The sequence below is a fragment of the Bombina bombina genome, chromosome 1 (genome assembly GCF_027579735.1).
Source record: "Bombina bombina isolate aBomBom1 chromosome 1, aBomBom1.pri, whole genome shotgun sequence".
In the NCBI taxonomy this organism is placed as follows: Eukaryota; Metazoa; Chordata; class Amphibia; order Anura; family Bombinatoridae; genus Bombina; species Bombina bombina.
Genome location: NC_069499.1, coordinates 94,008,863 through 94,023,857, shown reverse-complemented (window position 1 = coordinate 94,023,857; position 14,995 = coordinate 94,008,863). Strand labels below are relative to the sequence as shown.

Sequence of the window (14,995 nt, the reverse complement as noted above, 5' to 3'; positions counted from 1 at the left end):
TTCAATGCTTTATTTTAGAGAGTGCAGAGTCAAACAGCCACGACGTTTCGGGGAGCCATGCCCCTTAATCATGTGGAGAGCTTCATTTTTACATTTTTCTACTATTGTTGGGGAGTTTTGTAGTGACTCCTTGAAGCTCTAACCTTGGCTAAGCCTTGCTATGATCACACATCTCCTGCTCAACACACCCTTCTGATTTTTTCTCCCGATTGGTTGGTATACTCAGCAGTGAAGTCGTCTGCACTAATGTTGCGTTGCCATAGCAACGCAGATTCGGGCCTAGAGTGGGTTGTCATGTCACGTGATTCCTCCCTCCAGGAAGTTCTGTGAGACTCCATCGGTGATTGCAGTTTTTTAAGCTCCTGAGCCTTATACTGCTGGACTGACCATCTGATTTCTACCACACGATCCCCTGGAGTGCCTTATACAGCCAGCTGGTGTGCTGTGAATACCAGCCTGCCTCTACAGGCACATCTGAGTGCCTTCCTATATTGTGAGTACCCTGCACTTGTCCTTTCTTTGATGCTTGTGGTTATGGATTCACACATACGGCGCCTCTTTCCTTGTTTTTTATCCTAGATTTGCTGACCTGTGGAGGGTGAAGTTAGAGTGCGGCCTCAAGGTTTTATTTAGAACACACACTACAGGATCATATTGGACTGTTTTCCATCTGGGTGTGATCCATCTACGGTTTGGGACTTTGATATATGTGCCTTATTAATGGTTTAATACATCAATTGCTGATTATTATAGGCAATTATAATAATATATATATAGGTGTGTTTATATATATTTCTATGTATTGTACCTAGTAATTAGATTGCAATTGTTTATTGAAGTACAACTGCTAACTACATATTACATACTATAGCGCCCCCTATTGGGTTCCATTACCCTAGTAAAATTATGCTTATAGATTCCTTCATTATGCAGTCAATATAAAAATGTCTTGATCATATGTGAGATGATCATTTCCACTCATTACCGGATCATGTAAATGTTGTTCACAGCCTTTATAAGCTATGCGTATAGATTCTGCACTTCTAAAACCAATAAAGCTTTTATCAGCATCAAACATTTTGCCTTTATTTAACACACAACACATGCTCTGTATAGTAGTTAAAAGAGCAGCACCAACCTTCTTTCTCTCTATCTCTGCCACTGTCTGACTCTGAGCTCAGTCTCACTCACGCTGTAACAACTCCTTCACAGTGCACACATGACTCGTCTCACTCCGCTCTCTCTTCCCGCTCAGTGGCTCTTAGATATGACAGAGGAGACAGCGGGCTGCTGATTGGCTGAGGGCTCCCGAGGAGCTTAGAGAGCAGCCTCGTTGGGAGCTGTATGGGCCATGAAGAGACTTAAGCACCACTGGGTGGCGCAGTCTCTAGCGGTTCATAGAAAAATTCATTAAAACATCCATATTGCGCAATGGAGAGAAGCTGAATGGCTCACAGCCTCTCCTTATTTGCCGCAATATGGATAAATATATGGGATGCAGAGCAGACTTAGTTTTTTTGGTATGGTGGCAGAGTCGGCGGCAGGGGGTGGGAGGTACTTCTTTGGGTACACTTTAAAAAAAAAAAAAAAAACATAATAAAAAAGTGTAATTCACACATAGGACAAGTGAGGCGCTGCCTCAACTGCCTCCTATGACTGCACATTACTGATTATACATACATACAGTAATTCACTATTGTATATATTTTTTCTTCTTTGAGACAAGAAGATCATTTATTGGACTACACTTTTAGGGTATATGTATAATATATCTTTGGATCGTGGAACACATATCCTTATTGAATTGTTTAATAGTTTGCTTATATTATTCTTTTTTTAAATAACCCACTGTGAAACCCCCCAAAATGTCCCTACCTGTGCGCACGCACCTTATCTCATCAGTTTGATAGGCTCTTTTTCTGTCATCTCTTTCTTGTGCAATGAGTTAGAAGGATCAGGACTTTAAGTTTCCTTTTTACTCAAATCTCTTGATACAAGTCAAGTCGATCATTTGTTCGTAAATATCAGTCTCAGAATTTAATTCACATTTGTGATATGAGCATGTATGTGTACAGCTATTGAGCCTGATTTGTTCTATATCAACATCACAAGCTATTTATTATTATTTTGCTTTTACAGACAACATAAACTGCATGAAAGAGTGGCAAAGAACAAAATCTATGACGATTACTTAATGAGAATTGTTGATAATGTTCCAGAAAGTAAGTGTCTGATGCCTCCTAATTTATACCTTACCACTGAAGCACAATCATTCTATCACTGCAGATACACTAAACATATGAACATCGCCAAGGATTTAAAATGCAGCTTGTGGAAGGGTTCAGTTAATATTTCAGTTAATATTTTTCACTTTTTTGTTTGACTATTTACTTACAATTTGCAACTGGATAGAGAGTGTAAAACAATCTGAATGCCATTTGTATATGGGCATTATGGGTATATTGAGCAACTTTGCTCATTGATATTTTTATACTTCAATATTGTGAAATTGTATATTTTTAAAAAAATGTTTTCAATAATTAATGAGAAAACCTAGTTTGACAATGATATTTTTATTTAAAAATCAAGAAGAACACTGCAGGAAATTAATTTCCATAAAAAGAAAGTGGCCGTAACTTATCTTCTAAAATGGGATTTTAACAGTTCGAAATACAGTTTTAAAAGTTTTTAAATGTTCCAAACCTCACAGTACAAAGTTTGATTTTGCCACATTTCTATAACTAAGATCATGGCGACATATGGTTCTAGATCTCAACGTTTAAAAACACGATTTTTGTGGCTTCTATTTTCTATAAAAATCTTGGGCAAAAGATATTGGTCACCAATAAACAAGATGGGATGACAAACTGTTAAATCCACCACAACCCATTAAAATGGGATGAGCTTGCAGGTAAATCAGATCTTGTTATCTTATCACTTTCTATACACACAAATACTTCCTCATCTTATCTCTGTCTGTATACCAAAGCCCAATACTTAGGGCCTGATGATCAAAAACTTGCCAGCAAGGAGAGAAATCACACAAATCTCACAAAATCTTTTGTTGCTTTTTTGAGCATTATATTACAATGTATGTGTGTCTCCTTCATATCCAGAACCCTTAACAGCGAAATAAACCGCTCTCAAGCCAAAATTTGCCTTTATAAAATTGTTTGTAGGACCTCGCAGTACTGACGAGTTATCTTCAATCATTTCACCAGAGCAAAGAGTTTTAGATCATCTGGCTGTTAAAGAGAACAATTGAAAAGTAAAATTTTACTACTTTTTTCTCCTAACTCCAGGAGGAGAGTATTTTTTTTCCTGCTATGTTTACATAGCTTTTCTATAGCATATACTTAAAGGGCCATAATACCCAAATGTTGAAACACTTAAAAGTGATGCAGCATAGCTGTAAAAAGCGGACTAGAAAATATATATTTTTTTATAAATATTCTTCAGTGTTGGATCCCCCCTTAGCCCCCGACCTCCCTGATCCCCCCAAATAGCTCTCTAACCCTCCCCCCTCTACCTATTTGCCGCCATCTTAGGTACTGGCAGCTGTCTGCCAGTACCGTTTGTTGCAAATTAGGCACATTTTTTACAAAAAATTAAAATAACCTTTTTGTCTGTAGTGTAGCTGCCCCCCCTCAATACCCTACCCCCCCCCCTCCTAGATCCCTTTATCACAACGGATCCCACATAGGACCTCTCTCCTCTCCCCTCAATGACGCATTTTTTTTTTGTTCCCTGTAGTGTATCGTAGTGGTCCTGGCCTCCTACAGCGATGGGCTGCCCACCCTCTCCCTCCTTAACCTCTCACCGACCAACGATCAGCACCACCGCTGTCCGATGCAGAGAGGGCCACAGAGTGGCCCTCTCTGCATCGGTAACTCTGCAAATCTATTTCTGCAGTGCCCCACTCGTGGGGCATGCAGAAATAGTGCAATCTCGCAATTTTGACCGAGATCACAGAAGATAGAAGACGAGGACTGCAGTGCCATACAGGGCACGTCGCTGGTCCTTAAGGGCATAACGACCAGCGTTGTACAGGGTACAGCGCTGGTCGTTAAGGGGTTAAGCAGCCAGTCAGTATGTCTGTCCCGGGACCTGCAAGGGAGCATGCCTCCTGCACACTCATGTTATTTCCCTATTCACTTTAAGCAAGTTTACTATGAAATCTCATGAGAGTAACTGTGATCTCATGAGATTTCACTTAAAAGAGTTCATGACCTCAGCACTGCTGATGCTGATTGGCTGCTGTTTATTTTTTCCCTTATTTATTTTTTTACCTGTAGCTGAACAGCAGCTGAAGTTTTACACAGGACTTACTCTGGTGACCTGAGGAAATTGTGAGGTAAAATATCTTTTTCTTTTTTACATAGAGATGCTCAGATGACATTTTCCGGTCAGCTTTTTAGTTATGTTGCATCACTTTTAAGTGATTTATCTTATGATTAATATGTCCCTTTATGTATTGAAATTTTCAGTATAGGTGGGGATACCACAGGCAAAATTTTAAATGCCAAAATAAAGGAAAATGATCTATTTATAAACAATTTAATACATTCCAGCAGTTAAAATAGATAATTGGGAACAACAAATGTACATTGTTCCTTTAATGGCCTTTTAAATACAAAACAGTGCATTACTATAGGAAGTCTCAGTATCCAGAAACACTGCCTATCACCAGCTTATTCTTCATCCTGGATATAAGCAGAAACACACACAAAAAGCATGCGCAGTATAATGCAGTACAGGAGTATTTGCACATCCTCTTTTGAGCATTGTTATGAGGTTGATCTTTAGTACAAAACTCTTTTCTGATTCTTTCTGCAGATTATCTGGAATACGGAGTTGACTCTCCAGTAAAAGCCATTATGAGACGCTATGAAACGCTCTCCCTCACCAACGAGAGTTTAGTGAACAACCTCACAAGTCTGTCCGATGAACAGGAGAAAAAACAGCACTTTCTAGAGATGCTGAAGCGACAGCACGACACTTCAAAGCTAGTAATCTTAATGCTTTCTCTGCACAGGAACCTCTATTAATACATTGTTGCCTGCATTGTATGGTTGTCTTGTAACAACAGGTCTCTGCCAAGAGACTTCAGATTTCTATTACACTGAATATAGCATTTAAAGGATTATGAAATGCTCATTTACCTGTAGGAAGCCTTGGTTTAACAATAAGCCTATTGTGTGCAAAAGCGTCTGAATCCATGAAATACAATTACAGACGAAAAAAAGAACGTAAATGTTGTTTCAAATAAGGCAACCTTACTTAGGTCACTTAAAGTGAAAGTAAATCCTAGCGTTTTACAAACGCTAGGATTTACTATTGAAACAAATAAAGGGCACTTTCATTCATGAAGTATAAGATACTTCATGTAGAAAGCTCCTTTATTTGATTCAATCGATCGCCGTTTTTACCTTGTACAGCAGCCTATGGCAAAAAAAAATTTGGCTAACAGGTGACGTTTTCACCTCTTAGCCTTAGTAAAAACGGCGATCGATTGAATCAAATAAAGGAGCTTTCTACATGAAGTATCTTATACTTCATGAATTAAAGTGCCCTTTATTTGTTTCAATAGTAAATCCTAGCGTTTGTAAAACGCTAGGATTTACTTTCACATTAAGATATTAAACCCAATTTTTTCTTTCATGATTCTGATAGAGCATGCAATTTCAGCAACTTTCTCATTTAATCCTATTATCAATTGTTCTTCATTCTCTTGGCATCTTCACTTGAAAAACCAGGAATGTAACCTTAGGAGCCGGCCCATTTTTGGATCAGCACGCTGGGTAGTACTTCATGATTATGATACAGCATACAATTTGAAACAACTTTACAATTTACTTCTATTATCTAATTTGCTTAGTTCTCCTGGTATCCTTTGTTGAAAAGCATACCTAGGTACGCTGAGGATTTGAGAGACATTCTCTTTTACTCTTCATTATTCGCAAGGGGCTGTAAAGTTATCATTTAACTTTCATGGTATTGAAAGAGCATTCCATTTTAAACAACTTTACAATTTACTTCTATTATAACATTTTCTGTGCTGTTTACTATCCTTTGTTAAAGGGACAGGAAACACAGTTGTTGTTGTTTTTTTAAAATACAAAATACCTTCAGTGCATGATGTATGCAATGCATATATAATTTTTCTTTGTCTATTCAAAGTGCAACTTTCATGATTCAGATAGGGCATGCAATTTTAAACAACTTTCCAATTTACTTTTATTGTCAAATTTGCTTTGTTCTCTTGGTATTCTAAGTTGAGAGCTAAACCTAGGTAGGCTCATATGCTAATTTCTAAACCCTTGAAGGCCGCCTCTTATCTGAATGCATTTGACCGTTTTTCCCAGCAAGACAGCTAGTTCATGTGCCATATAGATAACATTGTGATCAAGCCCGTGGAGTTACCTAGGATTCAGCACTAATTGCTAAAATGCAAATCTGTCAAAAGAACTGAAAAAAGGAGGCAGTCTGCAGAGGCTTAGATACAAGGTAATCACAGAGGTAATATATAAATATAAATGTGTTGGTTATGCAAAACTGGGGAATGGGTAATAAAGGGATTATCTATCTTTTTAAACAATACACGTTCTGGAGTAGACTGTCCCTTTAAGCAGCTTAAATAGGTCAATTTTACCAGTGATTATCCCCTGATATCTCCCTCACCGGCCACCCTCTGGTCCGTGCATTTTTTTCTGTTTGTAGCTACAGACGAATTAGCTTATTAAACGGCTACAGATCCTGCCACAGAGAATAATGAAATGCACTCTCGTATTTGCCCTGAGTAGACCCACAGCGCATGCGTGGCCTCAGCAGTGAAACAGCGTGAAGCCGGGCAGACAGCAGGAAGAAAGGTGCAGACCCTTTCCTGTAAACACATACCTAAAGTCGTTACGTCACTGTGGGTGGCCAGCCAATGGATCAGTAATAAGTCAGTAATAAGTCCTGAATTGTTAAACTTAACAATAAAAACATTGTTAAACTAATTTATTTTAGTAAAAAAAAAAAAGAATTTAATATTTTATAATATACATGAAAATGCAGTTATGCATTTGTAAAGGGGTATTTTTACTGACACTTTAAAGAGCAAACCTCAGCTCAGGAGCGTGCATGTGTTTTTAGATTTCTATAGCAGCAATGTTTGCAACAGTGTATTACATTGCAGCAAATATTTTTGCAAACACTGCTGCCATAGAATGCTAAAAACATGTGCACGCTCCTGCAGCACCCATTTACCTTTAAAGGGACAGTCTAGTCCAAAATAAACTTCATGATTCATAGCATGTCATTTTAAACAACTTTCCAATTTACTTTTATCACCAATTTTGCTTTGTTCTCTTGGTATTCTTAGTTGAAAGCTAAACCTAGGAGGTTCATATGCTAATTTCATAGACCTTGAAGGCCGCCTCTTATCTGAATGCATTGTGACAGTTTTTCACCACTAGAGGGTGTTAGTTCATGTGTGTCATATAGATAACACTGTGCTCACGCACGTGGAGTTACCTAGGAGTCAGCACTGATTGGCTAAAATGCAAGTCTGTCAAAAGAACTGAAATAAGGGGGCAGCTTGCAGAGGCTTAGATACAAGATAATCACATAGGTAAAAACTGCATTAATATAACTGTGTTGGTTTTGCAAAACTAGGGAATGGATAATAAAGGGATTATCTATGTTTTGAAACAATAACAATTCTATGGTAGACTGTCCCTTGGCCACTTCTCTTCATGGTTTATATGGTTGTCTTTGACTGAGATGTATTAGGCACTCTCCCCCTTTTTTTGTTCGGATGTTTATGTCTAATGGTTTTATGTATCTAGAGGGTCTATAGAGAGTTGTCTGTGTGGGTGAATGGATTTAAAGGGAAATTCTACTCAACAATGTTCTATCATTCTTATGAAAGAGCATCATTTATACATGTTGACATTGTATTGCCTGAATAAATATATAGCTGTTGAATTTAAACTAATATACAAGTATCAGTTGTGCACTTCTGCAGTGACTTATAGAAATGTCCTACTTATGTTCAGCGAGCATTAGAAGGAAGAACCGTCAACCAAATAGGATTAGCAGGAAGTTCCTATCAGCCAATAAGAATTAGCAGGAAGTACACAAGTGATATTTCAGTATTAGTTCTAATTGAAATAGCTTTTAGTTCACATTCCTTCATACAAAAAAAGAGATTCAAAATGTTTAGACACTACTCTTTCATATGGATAATGCATTTTGTATAGAGTAGTGTGAGCCTTTAAAGGGATGGTAAGGTCAGAAATGTTTTAAACAGTAATTCTAGGTATAAGAAGTTCACCAAATACCTTGCTCTGCACTTTTTCAATCGTTCACTTGCTATTGCGGCCAAAAAAATATGTAGATTTCGAAACACACCGTGAGGCTAATTTGCATTAGCCAATCATGGTGGGCAACCTGAGTTTTTGCTTCCCTGCAGTTCCGGGTACTTGGAAGAAAACGCATTCGCTCTGATGTGCCTAATTTTAACGCATGTGTTTTGTGTTTTGCAATTCCATCTGAGATGTCAGCGGTTGTAAATGCGCATGCATAGGTATATGTAAATCAAGCCAGATAATATATGGGTGTGTTTGTTGTATGGGGCTGGAAGTTGTGACATCAGGTATTGAAATAAAATAGCATTTTAAAACATGATCGGACCTTCATTTTGAAAAAAATTTAAGTAAATTCACATTCATAAATAATATGTAAACGTTTGCATTTGAAAAAAAGTGATATTTTTATATTGACTTTACTAATCCTTTAATATTAGCTAAGAAAGCCCTTTCTTGTACCTACCAACATCTGACAATGATTTCTGGGATATGGAGGTTAAAATCTTGTGGGCAATGTCCTACCAGTTATTTGTGGCAGTGGGCCACATGTAGGAGGGGCGGGGTTATAGACATAAAGGTTACATGTGTTTTTTGGGCATGCCTAATGTTCATTGTTCCTGGCTTGAATGGGGCTCAGTCTATCTATTAAAACTGAGACACAGAGAGGCTGCGAGAGGGAAGCTGGCCATACCTCTGAACCTGGAACAATCCCGCAGGATCCGGGACAGTTGGAAGGTTGGTGTTCATGTCTATTACTCTAAACTGGATGTCTCATGTGGTTGATGAGAAACTGGCAGTTTCATAACCCAACATACATAAATTGTCAAATAGCGCTCTACATACTGTATGTCCATCTATGTTTCAAGGTGGCTGAGTTATGTTATTTTAATGCCTATGCCCAGGAATCAGACTATAAAAGCTGGGGGGCGGTGGCAGTGGAGTTTTCCCCCCCTGTTTTACCCTTTGTGAGCCCCCATGCAAGGTCACAAATTTGAGAAGGGACTTCAATTATTAATATTTAAAAGGGAAACTGTGTTTTCTGTGCCCATTGGCTAAATGGAATCAGAAGAAATCTTTACTACTTTCCGTGTCTCACCAGTAAATTCTGTGTATTCACAGTGAGCTATATTCACTAACATGGGATAGTGAGCAAGTGCCGCTGAGAGTAATTAGCTGGCTAGAATTTTGCATCTTATTGATTGATTTCAGTTTAAATTGGTGTCACTTGGTATTTTTAATGACTCTAAAGTCACACTTTCATCATTTAGAGAGGACATGCACTTTTCAAGCAATTCACTTTTGTTATTAAATTGACTTCTCTTTGTATCCTCAGTTGTTTTTTTTCTTTGACAGCACAACCCATTAAAATGGGTTGAGCTTGCAAAGAAATCAAAATCAAAAATGGGCAGGCTCCTAAGATTATATTCCTTCCTTTTCAAATAAAGATACCAAGAGAATAAAGACAAATTGACCTCACGTTGCCTACGATCAAGAATAGGGGAGCATAAAAGAGATATAAAAAATCATAACAAGGACTCGAGTGTAGCCAGGCATTTTAATGGTATCCATTTTACTAACGAACCAAGATTTCTGGTGAAGGTGATAGACATAGCAAGAAGACCATTGCGGGGAGGAAACAGATATAAGATTCTCACCAAAAAAGAGTTATATTGGATATGGAAGCTAAATACTACAGTACCCTCAGGGTTAAACAAAGAGTGTGATATTAGTTACTTTGTAGATTAAGATACCCATATAGGATGATAAATATGCTTTTTCTGTATTTCCTTTTGAGTAGCGTTTTCAGATATATAGCTTTGTAAGAACCTTTGCTTAAAAAGATCTAAAGTACACATTGACATGTTGTGGAATGAGTAATATGATAAAGGGACATACACACACATATATATATATAAATTCAAACATGTTTTTGTACAATGTTTCTTATGATCGTATTTTCTAATAGATTGTTGTGGTCTAAAAATGAATACACTACTATATTTGTTGAAATATAGGTATACATTTGGTATATTTTAATGTCATTTAATATTTTTTGTGTGTATATAAGTATTCATGCTGCACGTTGGTTTTGTGTATGGGTTGCTGCCGTTGTCTTGGTAACTATGTTTGTTATCTGTGATTGGTTGCAGCCAGTATAAAGGTGTAAACAACGTGTGTGGGGTTAAGCCTATGATTAAGTGCCGCATGGCACGAAACATGTAAGGTCTCCTCTTCTTCCGACCATGTTTGCTCAGCGAGTGCTGTTTTTAATGTGATTTTCAATAAAGGACCGTTTTATACTTTGGATTCCTGGAGTGCCGTCTGTTTTTCTTCTTAAAATTGCATGCTCTATCTGAATCATGAAATAAAAAAAATGGTGTTTTGTATCCCTTTAATATTGACTTGAATGTCCCTTTAATTGTCTGTAAGATAGCGTTATGCTTATTCCATAAGCCCCGTCCAGTGTTTGTCCTTACCACCTCTAATGGAAGTTTAGTCCATGGGGTCCATTTATCATTGTGCGGACGGACATGATCTGCTATAGCAAACCATGTCCGCCGCACATCGATAAATGCTGACAGCATACATCATTGCACAAGCAGTTCTTGTTCTAGTGTGCAATACCGCCCTCTGCAGATTCTAGCAGGGGGTGTCAATCAACCTAATCGTATTCGATCGGGTTGATTTCTGTCCGCCGCCTCAGAGCAGGCAGTCAGGTTATGGAGCCGCGGTCTTTAGACCGCTGCTTCATAACTTGTGTTTCTAGCGAGCCTGAAGGAGCTTGATAAAAAGACCCCCATGAATCAATCAATCCTTTCTGTGAATACATTACTCTTGTATCTGCTAATGTTTTAATGCATATTACTGACCCTGAGGATTGCATCACAATATTTTTATATTGTTTAAAAAATATTTATAGTGTTTAAAAGTAATTCATGTTTATGTATTCTGCTTATTGGCAGACAATTGCCCACAAGATAATCACTCAGGGGCGGGCTGATAAGCCTGAGAAGAGCAAGCAAGTTTAGTAAAGGGACAGTAAACATTTTTATGTTCATCCTTTTATAACTGGATAGGAAAGTCAAATTAAACTTTAATTATTCAGATAGAACATTTAATTTTAAGATTCTTTAAAATCACTATTTACTTTGTTCTCGTGGAATCCGTCATATAAAAGATTATGTACATATCCTCAGCAGCAATGCACTACTGGGAGCTAGCTGGTAATTAGTGGCTGCAAAGATTTGTCTCTTGTCATTGGCTTACCAGATATATTCAGCTAGCTCCCAGTAGCACATTGCTGCTCTGGAGCTGATGTAAATATGTGTTTAATTGCTTTGCAGGATTAAATACATATTTATCTGCAAGCAACAGTGTAAAAATAAAATGCTTTAACATATTAGAGCATTTTCTTTTTTGCAGTTTTATATACATATAGGTAGTGTATAGCTTATAGAGGGTTCCCACAAATCTTGAAAAAAAATTTTTATAGTGTGCGCATTCCTTCACTCCAGCTTACCGAAGCAGACAGTCTGCGCATGTGCAGTCGCATCCTTCAATCTGGCACACTAATGAAAATGGTGGTTTCTGGGTTGAAGGATGCAAGTCTGTCTGCTTTAGGGAGCTTTGCAGACAGGCAGTAAGGGAATGTAACATAGTAGATGAGGTTGAAAAATAATAATATGCTTACAAAAATGCTTTAGTTGAGCTTAAATGAATCCCATTAAAAGGTGACCCATTTATCACAAGCAATCATATCCCTGAATTCTGTTTCTAGCTAAAAATGTATCCAAACCATTTTTAAATGTATCTATTGTATTGGCATTCACTACCTCCTTTGGTAATGAGTTCCACAATTTTATTGCTCTTACAGTGAAAAAACGTTTCCGTTGCAGGAGATTACATTTCCTTTCTTCCAGCCTTAAATTGTGACCACAAAAAAATTCTTAGCATAAACAGAGCTTCTGCCATCTCTGTATATGGGCCTTGAATATATTTATATAAAGTAATCATGTCACCTCTCAAGCGCCTTTTTTTCTAGAGAAAACAGACCCAGTTTGGCTAACCTCTCCTCATAGCTTAAATTCTCCATTCCCCTTATTAGCTTTGTGGCCCTTCTCTGAACTTTTTCTAGGAATGTTTTCTCTGTATAAAGCTAATAGCGTGAATGGTAGAATTCTAATTGGCAGTATTGCTCCCTGCTGAGGAAAATTAAAAAAAAAAAAAAACTGTCCCAGCTTGGGGGCAGCGTGTGAATCCTTATCAGGGGGATTTAAAAAGATTACAATACACTTTATATGGCAGCAACAAAAGTCCTTTATATAGATATAGACTGTGCTCCACAAACTACTTAAAAAGAGGGAAAAATGTGAACGTTTTCTGGGGCATTTATCTGTAAAAGCTGACAAATTATATTTAGCCTTTTTTAACTGCATCAAAGTAAAACAGTTTTTATTGTCCTATTAATCATGTAGCATTTCCTTTATTTGTTTTGCAGATGATGAACAGTGAGCTGTCTGAGTTACAGATAAAATATGACACCATACAGGAAAAAAACAAACAGCTAGAACTGAATTTCAACCTGGACAAAAGTCAGTACAGAAACCAGGTATGGCTGACTGACAGGTCGTTTAGATGGCAGATTTATGTATGTGTGTGAGTGGTTCAGTTACATTGATACTGTAAAGTAGCAGTGTTTGTCAGTGCAGTATTACAAAAGCACATAGTAACCACGTAAGAATGATGTGTTTATCATGGGAACAGAAGCTGCTCTATGTATGAGAGTCAGAGTGCCCCCTAGTGTGCCATTTGTGTTAATACATTTGGACAAATTAGTATTTAGTCTAAATTGCATATTGAAAAAGTAGACTAGTAGATTAGCTTTTGCATGGTTTCTTCCTATTTATGTATGAATGTAGCAAGCTGATAGATTTTAGGTTATACATTAGGTAGCTGCCAGTCCTGTTGCAGTTAATGATAACTCAGCCACTAATCAATGCTTCAGGTATCAATAGTGGCTGATGAGTGATCAAATAAAAATCTGAACAAAGCCCCCCACATAACTGGAGAAATTAATTAAATCAATAAAAAATGTAAAAGCAAAATAATGTAATGTGTGATACCAACAATCAACATTTAGCTCCCAGTAATGCATTGCTGCTTCTGAGCATACCAAGGTATGCTTGACAACAAAGGATACCAAGAGAACGAAGTAAAATTGTTAATATAAGAAAATTAAAAAAATTTGCCTGCTCTATCTGAGCTAGGAAAGTTTAATTTTGAGCGACCACTAGTGCTCATTATGGGCTAGATTACGAGTGAAGCGGTATTTTGTTAACTTCACTAGACATAGGCTTTTTGCATGCGTTGAGTTGTATTACAAGTTAAAAGTAAAAAGTCTGCACGCGTCGTGTTTTGAATATAGCGACCACGCTAACATATTCTCCCATAGACTTGAAAGGAGCGTGAGTTGTGGAGGATTTTAAACTCGCCTTTTATCTCCCCCTAATTTAAAATGTTGTTGTATTCTGCCTGGAATCAACTTCACCCAGCAGTGATTCTAACCTTCTCCCAGCTGATGAGTGGCAAAAACCAAGAAACAGTCTGTCCTGGGATGGTTATGAATCACTGCACTAACCCTAGCTAAGTTTATAAGCTGTGTGAACAGCGATACTTTTGCGTAAAGGGAACCTGCTGAAAAGCAGACTGAAGTAAAAAGGTGTGTCATTGTGTACTTAATTTGCATATCTTACCCAGAATCCTTTGCTGCATTGGAAACAATGTAATTCAGAGGTTTTCTGTGGGAAAACAAGCCTCTGGGCCTGTCTAGATTTGTTAATGAACTACACAATGTGTGAACTACACAATTTCTATATTTTGTGCGTAGTGGAGGATTTTAAACTCGCCTTTTATCTCCCCCTAATTTAAAATTTTGTTATTTATATATATATATATATAGCGGACTCCTTGAAGTGAATCCACCCTCCTGGGCCGTCTGCCTGGGTGCAAAAATGTAGTAAATATGTAGCAAATGAATGCACTCTCAGGGCTTCTTAGTAGTGAGTCAAAAAAGAATTTATTGACGTTTCGGGGCTCAAACAGACCCCTTCATCAGAATAAACAATTGTGCAACATGCCCCTCTTAAATAGTGTATCCAATATAGCAATATAATACAAACCAGCTGTGTAAACAAACCGTGTCCCTCTAAATATCTCCAGTGGAACGCACGCCATGCGTTCCACTGAACCCGGAAGTAACCTCGCTTCCGGTTACGGATATAAATTGTCCTATATACAAAACCTAAAGTGCTCATAATATAAGTACAGTACTAGCGCCAATATATCTATTACTAGTGTTATGCAATCAAAGTGTAACTGCTCATCACAACTAAAACACAAATAGCAGTTTTAAAGTATAAAGATGACCTCACTTCCGGTTACGAACAATATAGAATCAATTTACAAAGTGCAAATATAGACGATCAATGTTAAACTCACATCTATTACTGGTGTTGTCTATAAGTGCTCAATCAATGTGTTTTACGGTGTTTGTGCTTTCAGGGTAACTATGACAACCCATGTAACTCCTGTTTTGTCATTAAGAAGACGATCATTTTATTTTTTGCATATGATTTTTAATT

At 37.5% G+C, this 14,995-nt stretch overlaps 1 protein-coding gene across 1 annotated transcript in view; it reads left to right on the top strand.

Annotated features, from left to right (window-relative positions):
* CCDC197 (coiled-coil domain containing 197) overlaps nt 1-14,995 on the top strand; it is a 52,084-nt gene that overhangs the window by 21,635 nt on the left and 15,454 nt on the right. The window contains exons 5-7 of the mRNA XM_053709768.1: nt 2,140-2,222; nt 4,837-5,009; nt 12,853-12,963. Coding sequence (XP_053565743.1) covers nt 2,140-2,222; nt 4,837-5,009; nt 12,853-12,963 — 367 coding nt within the window. The remainder of the gene's footprint in view (nt 1-2,139; nt 2,223-4,836; nt 5,010-12,852; nt 12,964-14,995) is intronic.